Source organism: Cupressus sempervirens, chromosome 5 (genome assembly GCF_028749045.1).
Source record: "Cupressus sempervirens isolate cs-2001-9-10 chromosome 5, ASM2874904v1, whole genome shotgun sequence".
Lineage (NCBI taxonomy): Eukaryota > Viridiplantae > Streptophyta > Pinopsida > Cupressales > Cupressaceae > Cupressus > Cupressus sempervirens.
The window spans coordinates 129,709,234-129,721,889 of record NC_143122.1 but is presented as its reverse complement, the minus strand read 5'-3'; the positions used below and the strand labels follow the sequence as shown (position 1 = coordinate 129,721,889).

The following is a 12,656-nucleotide window of genomic DNA, read 5'->3' as shown; positions in this document are numbered from 1 at the left end:
GTCCATGGTAGCGAGCTTCGGGAACAAACTGGGCGATATGGAGATGACACAGAACAGGCATAGCAGGTTTCAACTCGGACAATGGGTGTTGAAGTACGATGATCGGAATAAGATCAAACCAAGCAAGTTCAAAGTTAAGTGGTCGGGCCGTATCAGATTTGGGAAGTAGGGGACAATGGAGCAATAAAATTATGGACTTTGGATGGACAGGAAGTGCTTCAGGCGGTGAATGGCTCGAAGTTGAAGGTATACCACGGAAGGAAGACTTCTGCGTCAGGGAATGACCTTCGAGCGACCCCTTCGTCATTGCAGACCGATGATGCCAACAGTCAAAGGGAAAACTGACTTTGCTGTTGAAAAATAAAAATAAATAAATAATTTTTTTTTTAAAAAGAGAGAAAAAAGCACCGTACGGCTTTCAAGGAAAAGTACCGTACGCCGTCATATTTGAAGGGAAAAGTACCGTACGGTTTTCATATTTGATGTACGGTTTTTTTAGTGCAGTGTACGGTTTTTAAGAGTGCCATACGGATTTCACAGTGAAGGAGTGTCGTATGGATTTCTCACAAGATGGAATGTGCCGTACGGTTTTCAGAGGAAAGAGCCCGTACTATTTTTAGGGGTAAGTACCGTACGGCTTCTTGAGGGAAGGTGAGTACCGTATGGTCCTTAACACTTGAAGGAGAATACCGTACGGTCTTTTATATCTGAAGGAAGAAGAGTACCGTATGGTTTTTGATATCTGAAGGATGGTGTATGGTTTATGGTGTACGGGTTTCAAACAATCCAAAATGTGGTATGGTTTTCAAGATGGTAGTACGGTTTTGTGGTAGTGTACGGTTTTTTAAAGAGCCTGAGAAGGATAACGTACGGAATTTGGAGCCAAATTTTAATTTGCATCATACAGATTTTGAAGACTTTGGAGGATATTGCAGTACGGCTTTTCCAGAAGATTGAAATAGTGAAGACGCCTTCAAATTTGTTTCATCAAAACCCATGTGCAGGAAGGAGGCATCCATATGCAATCAGCAGACAGTGTCAAGATTGAAGCCGTATGGATTTCATCACAGAAGGGTGACAGGAGGTTTTCTAAAAAAAAAAAAATTGACGACAGAATCAAGTTGTTCAGAATGAGTGACAGATGATGCGAAAGGGAAGGGGACGCATCCGTGGTTTCCAGAAAGAGTGCAGAATCGGCAAAAAATGACAGAAATGGTGTGTTCTGTGCAGTTTTGTGTGAGTTTCAGAGTGCTAATTTGGTCTTGGCGGCGAGGGGCGCTGCCCCTCGACCCCCAGTCGTTGCAGATATCAATCGTGGGAGTCTAACCAATCGAGAAGACTTGGAGCTGCTGCAGGCATGGAGTGTCTGTGTACTAGAGGCACTGAGAGTAAGTGTTGGCCGTGAGGCTGTCTTGGTGGATGCGTAGAGAGCTCGGGAGGAGCTGATCATCCAGTTGGAGGCAATGCAGCAACACTAGGCTCAGGGTACCGAGGAGTTGGAAGCAGAGAAAGCAGCACAGGTGGCTATCAAGGTCAGCTTGAAGAGTCAGTATTGTGTTAGCAAAGGCTATAGATGCAACGGGATGAATGTGAAAGTAATATGGATGATCAATATTGTTGTATTAGTTGTTTGAGTTTTGTTCTGTAGTCGTCAAGAGACGACTTTTCTTTTTTGGGGGGGATGATGTCGTCGGTAGAAATTGTGTATCGGTCGACGGGTCCCTTCGGGAAGGAAATTGTGTATCAGCCGACGGGTCCCTTCGGGAAGGAAATTGTGTATCAGCCGACGGGTCCCTTTAGGAAGGAAATTGTGTATCAGCCGACGGGTTCCTTCGGAAAGGAAATTGTGTATCAGCCGACGGATCCCTTCGGAAAGGTTTTTATGTAACGACATGTATGTGGCCGACGGACTCCTTCGGGAAAGTTCTTCGGAAAGTATTTATAACCCCTTCGGGAAGCATTGTATTCATCTTATCATCATAATATATCATCGAAGCATAATGTACTGTTGGTATATGCGAATAATAATAAGAGTTCTGCTGTTTGCTGTTCGTGTTCGTGTCTATTTGCTGTGTGCGTTGCTTAATTAATCCATACGGTAAAAAATGGAGGCAACTTCTTTTTTTTGGAAACATAACAAATTGGTAAAGTCGTTCCCTTACTGATTTGTGGTAGAATTACAAAGTTGTGTATGAAGAGTAGTGGAGGGAATTTGAGTAGGGGAAGTACATGGAGAGGAACGAAAGCAGTGAAGAAGAGTTGTAGCATGAGATGAAACTTATGGCTTGGGCAAAGGTTTGCATAAGAGGAATTGTCAAGCAATGGCAACGCTGAAGCTGAATTGGAAGAAATTTTTGCCAAGAGGAAACCAAAGGAAATCTGCAAGACAAAACAGCGCAACTGATCATGAGGATTAAGAAGCCACATGGGAATGAGGAGTTGTGAGGTGGAAATTCACTTCATTTTCCACCATTAATCTCCATGATGAGCAGATGTTATAGAAGCAACACTCTCCAGATTTGTTAAGCGTCAAGGAGAAGTAGCACAGGCATTTGAAAGGACCATGGCGTGAAAGAGAAGGCGACAGAGGTGAAGAGCAACAAATCAATCAAAAAATTCTTAAAGCAAGACCATGTAGGAAGAAGAATAGGGCAGTGCGTGTGCAAAAGAAATATGGGGGATTCAAGCTAGAAAGATATCAACACAAAAGTAGGAGCCACTATGAAAATAGAGGACCACGCCAAAGAAAGGAGGCATGTTGGACACAGGGAAATTGCCATGCAAAGTAGAATATGTTGTCACAAAGATCCAGCCGCAACCTCGAATGCCAATGATGTTTTTCACACATATCTCCAAACATGGTTTGACCCAGAGTGCATACTTAGAGCTCCACAATCTCATGGATTCCCTGTGGTAGGCAGTTGACGTGTCTATATCTAGGCATCAAGTTTTTCTTTGGCTCGATGTTTACTATGAAAATGAGTTGCCCCTCCATGCAATTTGAGGAAGATGTTATAGGAAAAGTATTTTGCTAAGGAGAATATACAGAATCAACTCCCTGCATTGAATGGAAAAGCCGCCCATGTAAGAACAGAGGAGCTTCATGCCGAAAGGCAGTAGGCTGTTTGAATATGGTTTTTGGCATTTGAATGATAGGGTCTTATGGATGCTCTCCACCATTGCTGTTTCCATCCTGACCAGTGGCCAATGTATTGGCATATACTGATTAAATGGCTGAACTAGAAGTGAAATTAGCGTGGGTTGCTTGTTCTAGTCTAAAACATTTATCCCACATTGTTTGCTTACATAAGGTTTGAAGTGTTTAAATAGAACAACACACAAATTGGTAGTGTCTAAAAGGCTCACGCCTTTTGAGACACAAGGCAAACTTGTGTGGTGGGCCTGACTTGGACAGCTGGAGGCAAGTAGGATATATTTTGAACAATCATGCAAATCAAGGTGGTGATGTGGAAAATCGCTGAAAAAGGGTTGGATTCCGGTGGTCGCTAAGTTGCCATTGGAAAATGGGAGGTTTTCTGGCAAGCGACATGGCAATTTGTTGGAAAACTCAAAAATTGGCGAGATCGTGGGGCCCGCTCAGACTAATGACTTGGCATAGTGATGTGGCAACCAAGTGATATGGTGCAGATTTCAATGATACACATGATGGTGACATGTGGCAGATTCGACAGTGGTCACCATGTTGCCAAAACGAAGTTGCTAGACTGTTAAGCACACGACATGGCAACCCAATCAGGATGGTGACACGTGGAAGATCCGACGGTGGTCACCATGTCGCCAAAACGAAGTTGCTCGACTGTTAACCATGAGACATGGCGACCCAACCAGAAAGTGACACGTGGCAATGAGTTGGCGCTGATGTGGATTGGTGACTGCATATTGAGGTGGCAATAGGTGACACATGTCACGTGGTTGCCATGTCATGATGACGTGGCATGAGGTTGACTCATCACGAGACATGGTGACCCAATCAGTGAGTGACACATGACAGACATGTGGCTGCCACGTGGTGAATGTCATACAGGGAAGCAAAAATCCGGCCAATCAAGAATTGACACGTGTCACCAGCGGTTAAACAGGTTTGACCCGGATTGATAAAAGGAGGGCAAAAGGTACCAGGTTCAAAAAAATATTGTTTTTTAATTATCTCCTCAAAAAAGTACATGGGTCAAATTTTAAATAAGATTTGGATGTAAAGCTATAGTTTTAACTTTTGAAAAGTTAAATTTTTATCCAACTGCAATTTCAAAGCCATAGCAGGAGCTGATTCTTCAAACCAAGATTCTGGGAGTTCCTGATAAGCGGATATAGGCATATTATATACCGTTGGAACCGGGACAAGATGAATTTTCCAAATATGAGGTCAGATTTCGCACAGATATTCATTGGTTCTCTCTATAAGAAGATTTATGTTTTTCGGGGCATTTTCAGCAGAATGGGACGAGATAAATTTTCCAAATATGAGGTCAGATTTCGCATAGATATTCACTGGTTCGCTCTATAAGAAGATTTATGTTTTCTAGGGCATATTCAGCAGAACGGGCAGATTTCATCATTAAGCATCAAAATTGGTTAGGGGGCAGATTTTAAAGCTTGTTAAAGCTTGAATGTGGAGAAAAGTGATTTTGATAAGTTTTTCTTTCCTTTAGAGGTCATTTCAATTGATTTTTTGCCTTTGGCTTGAATTTAGATCTGGCATCAAAATCAGTTATGCTTTTCAATCAAATATCTGAGATATTTTATGCTTTTGGAGGCCAAAATGATTGAGGATTTGATATGCAGTTGCAGAGAGAGATTAGAGAGATGCTTTGTCACTTCTAGGAGATGTTTTCCAAGTGGACACATGTCAGATGCACGACAGACCCGAGAATTCACTCTCCTCTATATCATTCTCTTTCTCATTCTTTGTAGGGGTTCCAGTTTTTCACTCTGAGACGATTGTAGGTTGGAAAAAGTAGGGAAAAGTCAAGAATTGGAAATTGAAGCAGAATTGGCTCTGGAATTGATGAAATCTGAATGGAAAGATCTAGGATGTGCTTGTTCCAGACCATGAAGCTTTGCTTTGGTTGTGATACCCACTTCCCATCCCATCAGTTTCTCATTTCAACCATTTTCTCTCTTGTATGATAGCATATGTTTATTGTATAGTCTAGTTTATTAGGTACTTTGTGAGTCTATTTCATACATTTTCATTTATTATTTCAAGGAAATCAATACAAAGAATAGCAGGTGTTGAGTTTCATTTTAGATCTTGTCTCCTTTATCAGTGATTTGCAATGTTTTATGATCTTTCAACAAAGAGTCTAGGTCATAGTTGCAGTCCCTTAAGGCTGTATGTTGTTTTGTTGTTGCTTATAATTCAATGAGTTATGTAAATGCTTCAGAGAAACCAACTGGGTTACAAGTTTATTGAGGAGGATATTGTCGTCGGTAGAGATTGTGTAACCGATGGGTAGATTAGCATGTAGTTGTTAATTATTATGTAGTTGACAGACCCCTTCGGGAAGGTTCTTCGGAAAGTATATGTACACCATCTGAGATCATTGTAATCATCATCATAAGCATTATGTAATCTCTTCAGCATATATGCGAATAAAAGGAGTATTGCTGTTACATGTTCTTGTTTCATTGTCTGTATGCATTAATCTATTTACCCCATGTGGTAAACATTTGGCGCCGTTGCCAGGGATCGAACCCAGGTCACCCGCGTGACAGGCATGAATATTCACCACTATACTACAACAACTTGTAGTTTGGATTCTGTTGGGGTTTAAGTGAAAAGGAGTGGGGTTTTGATTTGGGATGGACGAAGTATGGGAAAGAGCAATCGATGCAGCTCTGGAAGGACAGGATATCAAAGAATGTTTTCATTGGTTGTGTTCATGATGGGCTGGGTTACAAACTTTCTATGGCCTAAGTTCTAAAATCCTGTGGACAAGTAATCTTCCGCGGACAAGCAATTTCCCAGCCGCTAGTTAAAGGAAATGTTGAGTGTATTATCCATAGGAAGACAGAAGAAAAGAAGAGAAACCCTACATTATAAAGGCAACGCAAAAAGCCGTTATAGAATCCGCAAGGAAAAGGAAGCAGTGGAAGAACCAGTTGAAGACAAATATGGAGAAGAATGCCAGAGTCTTGGCTTCCGAAATTCGATTTGCAGGGCCATCATCATCCAGCAGTAAGAAGCAAAAAGTAAGGGCTGAACTCTCACACCTTACGGTTCAGTTTGAAGGACTCAATGGCAGCGAGTGTCGGAAATGGTGGCAAGAAACTCCGGATATAGAGGTAATCAAACAAATTTTGGTACGAGCTCAGGTGCATTGGGCCATACAGCTTCCAGTATTTGCCATTCGATTGTTTGAATCGGTTTTGCGAACCATGATAGAATCGTACAATAGGAACAAAAGAACCAGAACATTTTTGTACAAGAAGCACTGCATGACAATTTCTTTCAAACCGAAGGATTTCACTAAGGTTTTTGGCATCCTTGGCCAGGGAGGTCGGAAAGTGGAGATTATGAATTGCAAGCTATCATAGGAACGGAAAGAATATTGGGTGAAATTAGTAGGCCGCGACCTTACACCGGAGGAAATGGAGTTAGTGGTAAAGGGTGCCAAACCTGGTATTGGAACCACTAAACCAACCCCCGGTATTGGAACAACCTGACCACCCCGCCTGATTATTGTCATTTCTGCTTTAGGTCGAGGGAGAGGCCTATAGAATGGTAGGGGTAGCGCGCCATTCATAGTAAAGGGCTTCGGCGAGATTTTATTCAGGAGGGCCACTAGAGATGCATCTTGGATGTCATCAAAAGCAGGTTGATAGGGGCAAGTCGGGCATCGGATATAGCTTTGCCGCAGATTGCATTCATAAACAACATCATGAATGACATAGTGTACGATTCGGCCACTGTCCTCGACAAGATGGAGGAGTTTATGACACTCCAACATCGGACATTCTTCATGCCGCACCATGCCATAGGGTTTTTCTTGGAGGCAGTAGTTAATTAGGAACCACTTGATGATTTTGAGGTTCCACCGAGGGGAAAGTTGGTGCCAAGAGAGCCTCTAATATTCTATTGGAGACATTTGGACACAGGTGGAACAACAACCGGGTAGAAGAATGTATTCCAAGGATTAGAGGCATACGAATACACTGACAATGGACGGGAGGACACTTTAGAGAGCAGTAGGGCTGAGTCTGAGGAAGAGAGTACTTTTGCAGAAGTTAGCAGCGACGCAGTGGGTAGCAAGTCCACATTCTTCACCCCTCCTCAGTTGCCAACTTTGGTGCACTTAACCACCACCACTTCACTCATTCCTCCATTTGGCCAGCGTCATGCACCAGTCGTTATGACTCCACTGATGCTGGCAGATGTTGTCCTACGGGTGGTGGTAGATGTTGTCCCATGGATAGCGGCAGATGTTTTCCCAATGGCCGCGGTGGATGTTGTTTCTCCTATGGCCATGACCAAGGGCATACCTTCCCAGAGTTGTTTGCCAGACCTCGTTGCACCAGCAGAGCCAACTCCAGAGATAGTAGAGTTACCAGCGCCAGAGCTCGAACCTCAGGTTTGATTAGATGTGATTGGCTCTGATGCTGTGGTCACTATTTCATCCTCCTTGTTGGTGGACGTGCAGCCAGCACAGTCAATACAACTAGCACCACAAGATGAGAATATTGAGCTGACACAGACAGAGTAGCCCAAGAAGATGGAGGTGATGGATAGAGCGAGCGCATTCCTGCGGCAGCAGTTCCGACTCATTCCTATAGAGGTCAGTCCATCCATTCAGTCCCCGAGGCATGGAGGGGTCTCTCCAGGACCAGTTGCTGTATTGGAGCCACAGGAGGTGGCAGTTCCACAATTCGAGGATGCGCCCAGGGAGGAGGCGACACCAAATGTGTACATGGCTACCGCAGGAGTGGTAGAGATGGATAGTGATGGGGAGTGGACGATGGACGATGTGGCGAAGGAGGATTATGGGTTAGATGAGGAGAGATGCAAGGACTACCTTAGAGCCATGCGAGTTGTGTTGAAGAAAGGACACACCATTGCATTATAGGCTTTGACTCATCGGAGAGAGTTGCATTTGATCTAGGCTTATATTCGGGGAGTTTGTCCTAAGCGGTTTTGCTCTTGCTTTGAGGACAGGGGTTGGCCAATAGTTGAGACACCAGAGATGTTGGCTGATTGGGCTACCGAGCCTGAGCTGGGACCTCGTAGCGCTTCGATGGAGAAGCTGGCATATGAGATAGTCAAGTTGTACAAAGAATTCTATTATGCTCATAGGTACGCAGAGGCGGACAGAGCATCAGAAAAGATTACAGCTGAGAGATCTCTAACAGTAGAAAGGGAGAATAGAGAAAAGTTAACTACGGACTTGGCCAGCCAGCAGGCACGTGGGTAGCAGAGCGTGCAACACTTTTGCGGGATAAGGAAGTGGCCGAGCAAGAATTGTAAATAGCTAAGGCTCGGGCTATGGACATAGCGCTTCTTCTGAAGGAAGCCATAGAGGTCAATACACAGACGCAGAAGGACTTGCGCATTCGAACAGATCAAGTGTACGAATTGTGCCGGCAACAGAACTCTTCAGGGATGCAACCTCCTCTCTAGTATATATTATTTCTATATTGTATGTTGTTGTCTCCTATTTTGTTAGTCCTGAAGTCGCCAGGAGACGACTTTTCTTTTTGGGGGGGGGGGGGGATGATGTCGTCGGTAGAGATTGTGTAGCCGACGGGTAGATTAGCATGTAGTTAATTATTATGTAGCCGACGGACCCCTTTGGGAAGGTTCTTCGGAAAGTATATGTACACCATCTGAGATCATTGTAATCATCATCATAAGCATTATGTAATCTCTTCGGCATATATGCGAATAAAAGGAGTACTTTTGTTACATGTTCTTGTTTAATTGTCTGTATGCATTAATCTATTTACCCCATGCGGTAAACAAATATCAAATAAGAATGAGATTTAGATTGAGCATTGATATCCAATTTACAAGTTAAATGGATAGATCTAGAATCTTGGCATAGGATATGTGTCTTAGATGTCCAAATATGCATGAGAGAGATTTTTGAATTTGCCCAATGGATGAGACACTGATCAGCTATAGGATCATTAGCTTGTTGTTTATACTTGGTTTTCATCCACTTTTCCCACCCACATAAAATCATATCAAATTCAAATCATCTTTATATTTTATGTTTGAAGAGTTAGAACAAAATGCCCTCACTCAGCTTATGAATTGCATTGTCTTGCATTTAGCTATTGCAGATCTATGTTATTACATGAGTCATTAGGAGAAATAAGGGTTAAATCTGCTGCTAATAGATTCAAGAATATGTTTAGCACTGGTACTATATAAATTGAATCTGAGGTCCACCCGCCTAGGTTTTGCATAGCCTGAAGTAGAAGAATGGTCTAGCCTTATAGTTGGCCCGGTGTCTGAAAGGATATGTTAAGGATGAGAGTTAGCTGCCCCTAGATGTGTCTTGTTCTCATCGGGATAATTTGAAACTTGTAGCATTTCAAAACACAAGCACATTCTATTCAATAGATATAGTTTGAGGAAGATTTCCTACAGTTTGGTAAGGAGAAGACACTAATACAAGGAAACACACAATTAATACTCTTTAGGAGATTTCATTCATAAGGGATATACAAAAATGAAAATAAAATCATATTTGATAAGAAATACATACAGAAAAGGCATATACATCAAGTTAATGAAACCACAACCTCTTAACATTGTTTAAAAGAAGGCCCGATAATCATCAGCCTTATATATATTATACAATATAAGCACATATAGTTATGCTATGGTGGCTGTAATAGATATAAAAGTTAGAACATGCACTCACATCTATTCAACAAAAGGTATCTAAAAGGTTTAGTGTAAATGCAACTCTGGCTTTTAAAGCAATGGGTTGTAATGGTACTTATAACTGACTGTTAAAATAAGACGCAAGTCGCAAAGAACATGAAAGGGTGACTCTTTAGTCATTACAATTTAGCATTTTAAAGGTGTTATGACTGATAGTTGTATGTAAATTATTTCTCTATATTTTTTGAGCATAGAATCATGAATTTTGTTAGGGAAAGCTGTCTTAATATTTCTATAAGAGAGGTTATTGAAAGGTTTAGAAGATAGTACGAGAATGAAGATTTGAATATATAAGAGAGGTCTGGAAAGGAACTCAAGAAGGAACCTGAATATGTAACATAGTAAAATGTACATGAAAACAATGATGAAAAGAAATATATTCCCAGCAATTGATTCTGGGGTATGAATGCTCTTACCTATTTCCTGAATTCCATCTGCAACAAATCTTAGTTGAATTCATTCTTTACTTTTCTTGTCTTTTTTGGTTGCCAGATAGGTGATCGGTTTATAAATAGAAGGTTTGTCCAAAGGCTTTACAACAAGGCTCTGGCTACTGGTCTTCGGGATTATGCTCAGATGTAGGTATTTGGACACTTTTATGCTTTGTATCTCTTCTTTCAATGAAACTTTTAAATAAAAGGTTCAGTGTAGATCTTGCTTCATGTACTGTATTTAGTTCATTTTTTCAAGCAGTTATTTAATTTCTTGATAGCCAACATAGTTAGGGATTTTTGCACCTTCCTTCCATTTTATTAAATAGAATTTAAAGCTTGAGATTTTTAATTTCATTTATGAAACTCACCTCTAGCTGTATCCTTGTTGCAAGCTTCTTGGGAGTAATTTTCTCTGGGTTTTTTGTCTTAATTTTCAGGCATCAGAGCACCCATACACAGATTGCAGATTGGGATTGCATAAAAAAGGTTAGAAACATAGGAAAACTGGCAGTCTCTATTTTGCTATACTCACTAGCTGGATAATCATTCCCTGTATTCTGTGCTGTTTGCTTTTTTCGTTTAGGCGCAGTTGATGGAACTGGTATATTTGAGTGTATCTATTTCATGAACCATAAAACTAGCTAGTCTTCTAATAAAAATAGAAGGGCAAAAACTAACATAAAGATAAGTTTGTTCTAGGTAAAGAAAATTCACCTTCTCGAGTACTTTTTAACATTAACCTTGCTAATTAGAGAATGGATGCTTTTATGTTAAGAATCTGCTTGAAGTTTCATTACCTTATTCTGTTTCTTCTGTTTTAGTAATCTCTTCAGTTTTCCATTAGAAAGAGGCAAGAGTGGAGGATAAAAGTCAGAAAATGGGCTCTAATAAAATAGAAATATTAATATATACATGTTTGACAAACAAAATAAAGCAGAATAGGAATAGTAAGATAAAGCAGGAAAACTACTGTCTCAATTGCTTGCCTTATTTTCTTTATTCACCAATAAATGAATCCTATAATGGCTAAACTATGACATTACAACTTATCGATGTAATATTAAATGAATACACATTCAATGTGAAATCAGAGCATGTTAAGAAAGACTGCAAAATAATTATCGTTCCTGACATTATCAAAGAAAGGAAAAGTGTCATTTATGTTATCTTTCTTGTTGTTCAGTTATATGTGCTGATTATTCTCTCATGATTGACAGGCACGTTCTATCAGAGATTTTGACAAATATTTTACTTGTCATATTGGTAAATATGCGGTAATTCCTTTGTACAAGCCTCGCCTGCTTTTGTTATCCTATTTAGTTGTATACAAATAAAACAGCTGATGAGAATTATTATTTCTTTACTATGAAGACGGTGGATACATATTACCGCAAGTGTAGCAGTGCCTATTTTGTGAGCAACGTATCAGTGCCATTATTATGCATAAGTGCTTTGGATGATCCCGTTTGTACTCGAGAGGCTATTCCATGGGATGAATGCAGGTAGTATAGCTGCAATGAGTTTGTTTTTGGAGTTAATTGTTTGTTTTTAATTTCTTCATTACATTGTTTGATAAATGCTTAATCTTTGTTTGTTGAAGGCTAAACAAAAATGTAGTTCTTGCCACTACATCACATGGAGGGCATCTTGCATTCTTTGAGGGACTAAATGCAGGTAGCATCTGGTATGTTTATTATTTGGTAATAACAAGCCATTTTAACTTTAGCATTTGTTTTAAATATCCAAAGGAACATAAAAGAAAGCACGTTGATTAAAGTTGTTAGAGACTTTGAGTTTATTACTACTGACTCCTTGGTAAGTTATTGTCTGAACCTACTTGTATATATGTTTCAAAACCCCGTGGACTCTTCTGAATTTTAGCCTTTAGGTACTTGGGGTATCAAACACTCGATGCATATAAAGAAATTGGAGTTTATGTAATGTTTCCTATTATGACGCTGTCAATTCCCAATGATTAACATACATCACGGTGCATGTAAATCAGATTAATGATTCAAAATACATTTGACCATTAACATACTTATGTTTCCTTACTTCTCTCTTAAACATCAATGCTAAGGAGAAAGAGGTTTTACTTGTTGTAGGGTGCTTGACACCAATCTACAAGTAGGCTCCCTCAAGGCTTCAGGACCCTGTCCATATCCCATCTTAATATTCACCTGCCTTGTGAGGATTTACTCCGCCTCTCCCTACACAACACTGACCTATCCTCTTAAGGGGCTATAGCGAGTGATTAACGGCTAGAGTATACTACACACACACACCAACACAAACACACACAATCCTAACAA

The 12,656-nt window shown here is 40.6% G+C and overlaps 1 protein-coding gene across 1 annotated transcript in view; it reads left to right on the top strand.

Moving 5' to 3' along the window:
* Nucleotides 1-12,656, top strand: part of LOC149554843 (medium-chain fatty acid ethyl ester synthase/esterase 2-like) — a 203,310-nt gene that overhangs the window by 124,429 nt on the left and 66,225 nt on the right. Inside the window, exons 8-12 of the mRNA XM_089828856.1 lie at nucleotides 10,403-10,488; nucleotides 10,782-10,830; nucleotides 11,562-11,618; nucleotides 11,716-11,846; nucleotides 11,945-12,028. Of these exons, the coding sequence (XP_089684982.1) occupies nucleotides 10,403-10,488; nucleotides 10,782-10,830; nucleotides 11,562-11,618; nucleotides 11,716-11,846; nucleotides 11,945-12,028 (407 nt within the window). The remainder of the gene's footprint in view (nucleotides 1-10,402; nucleotides 10,489-10,781; nucleotides 10,831-11,561; nucleotides 11,619-11,715; nucleotides 11,847-11,944; nucleotides 12,029-12,656) is intronic.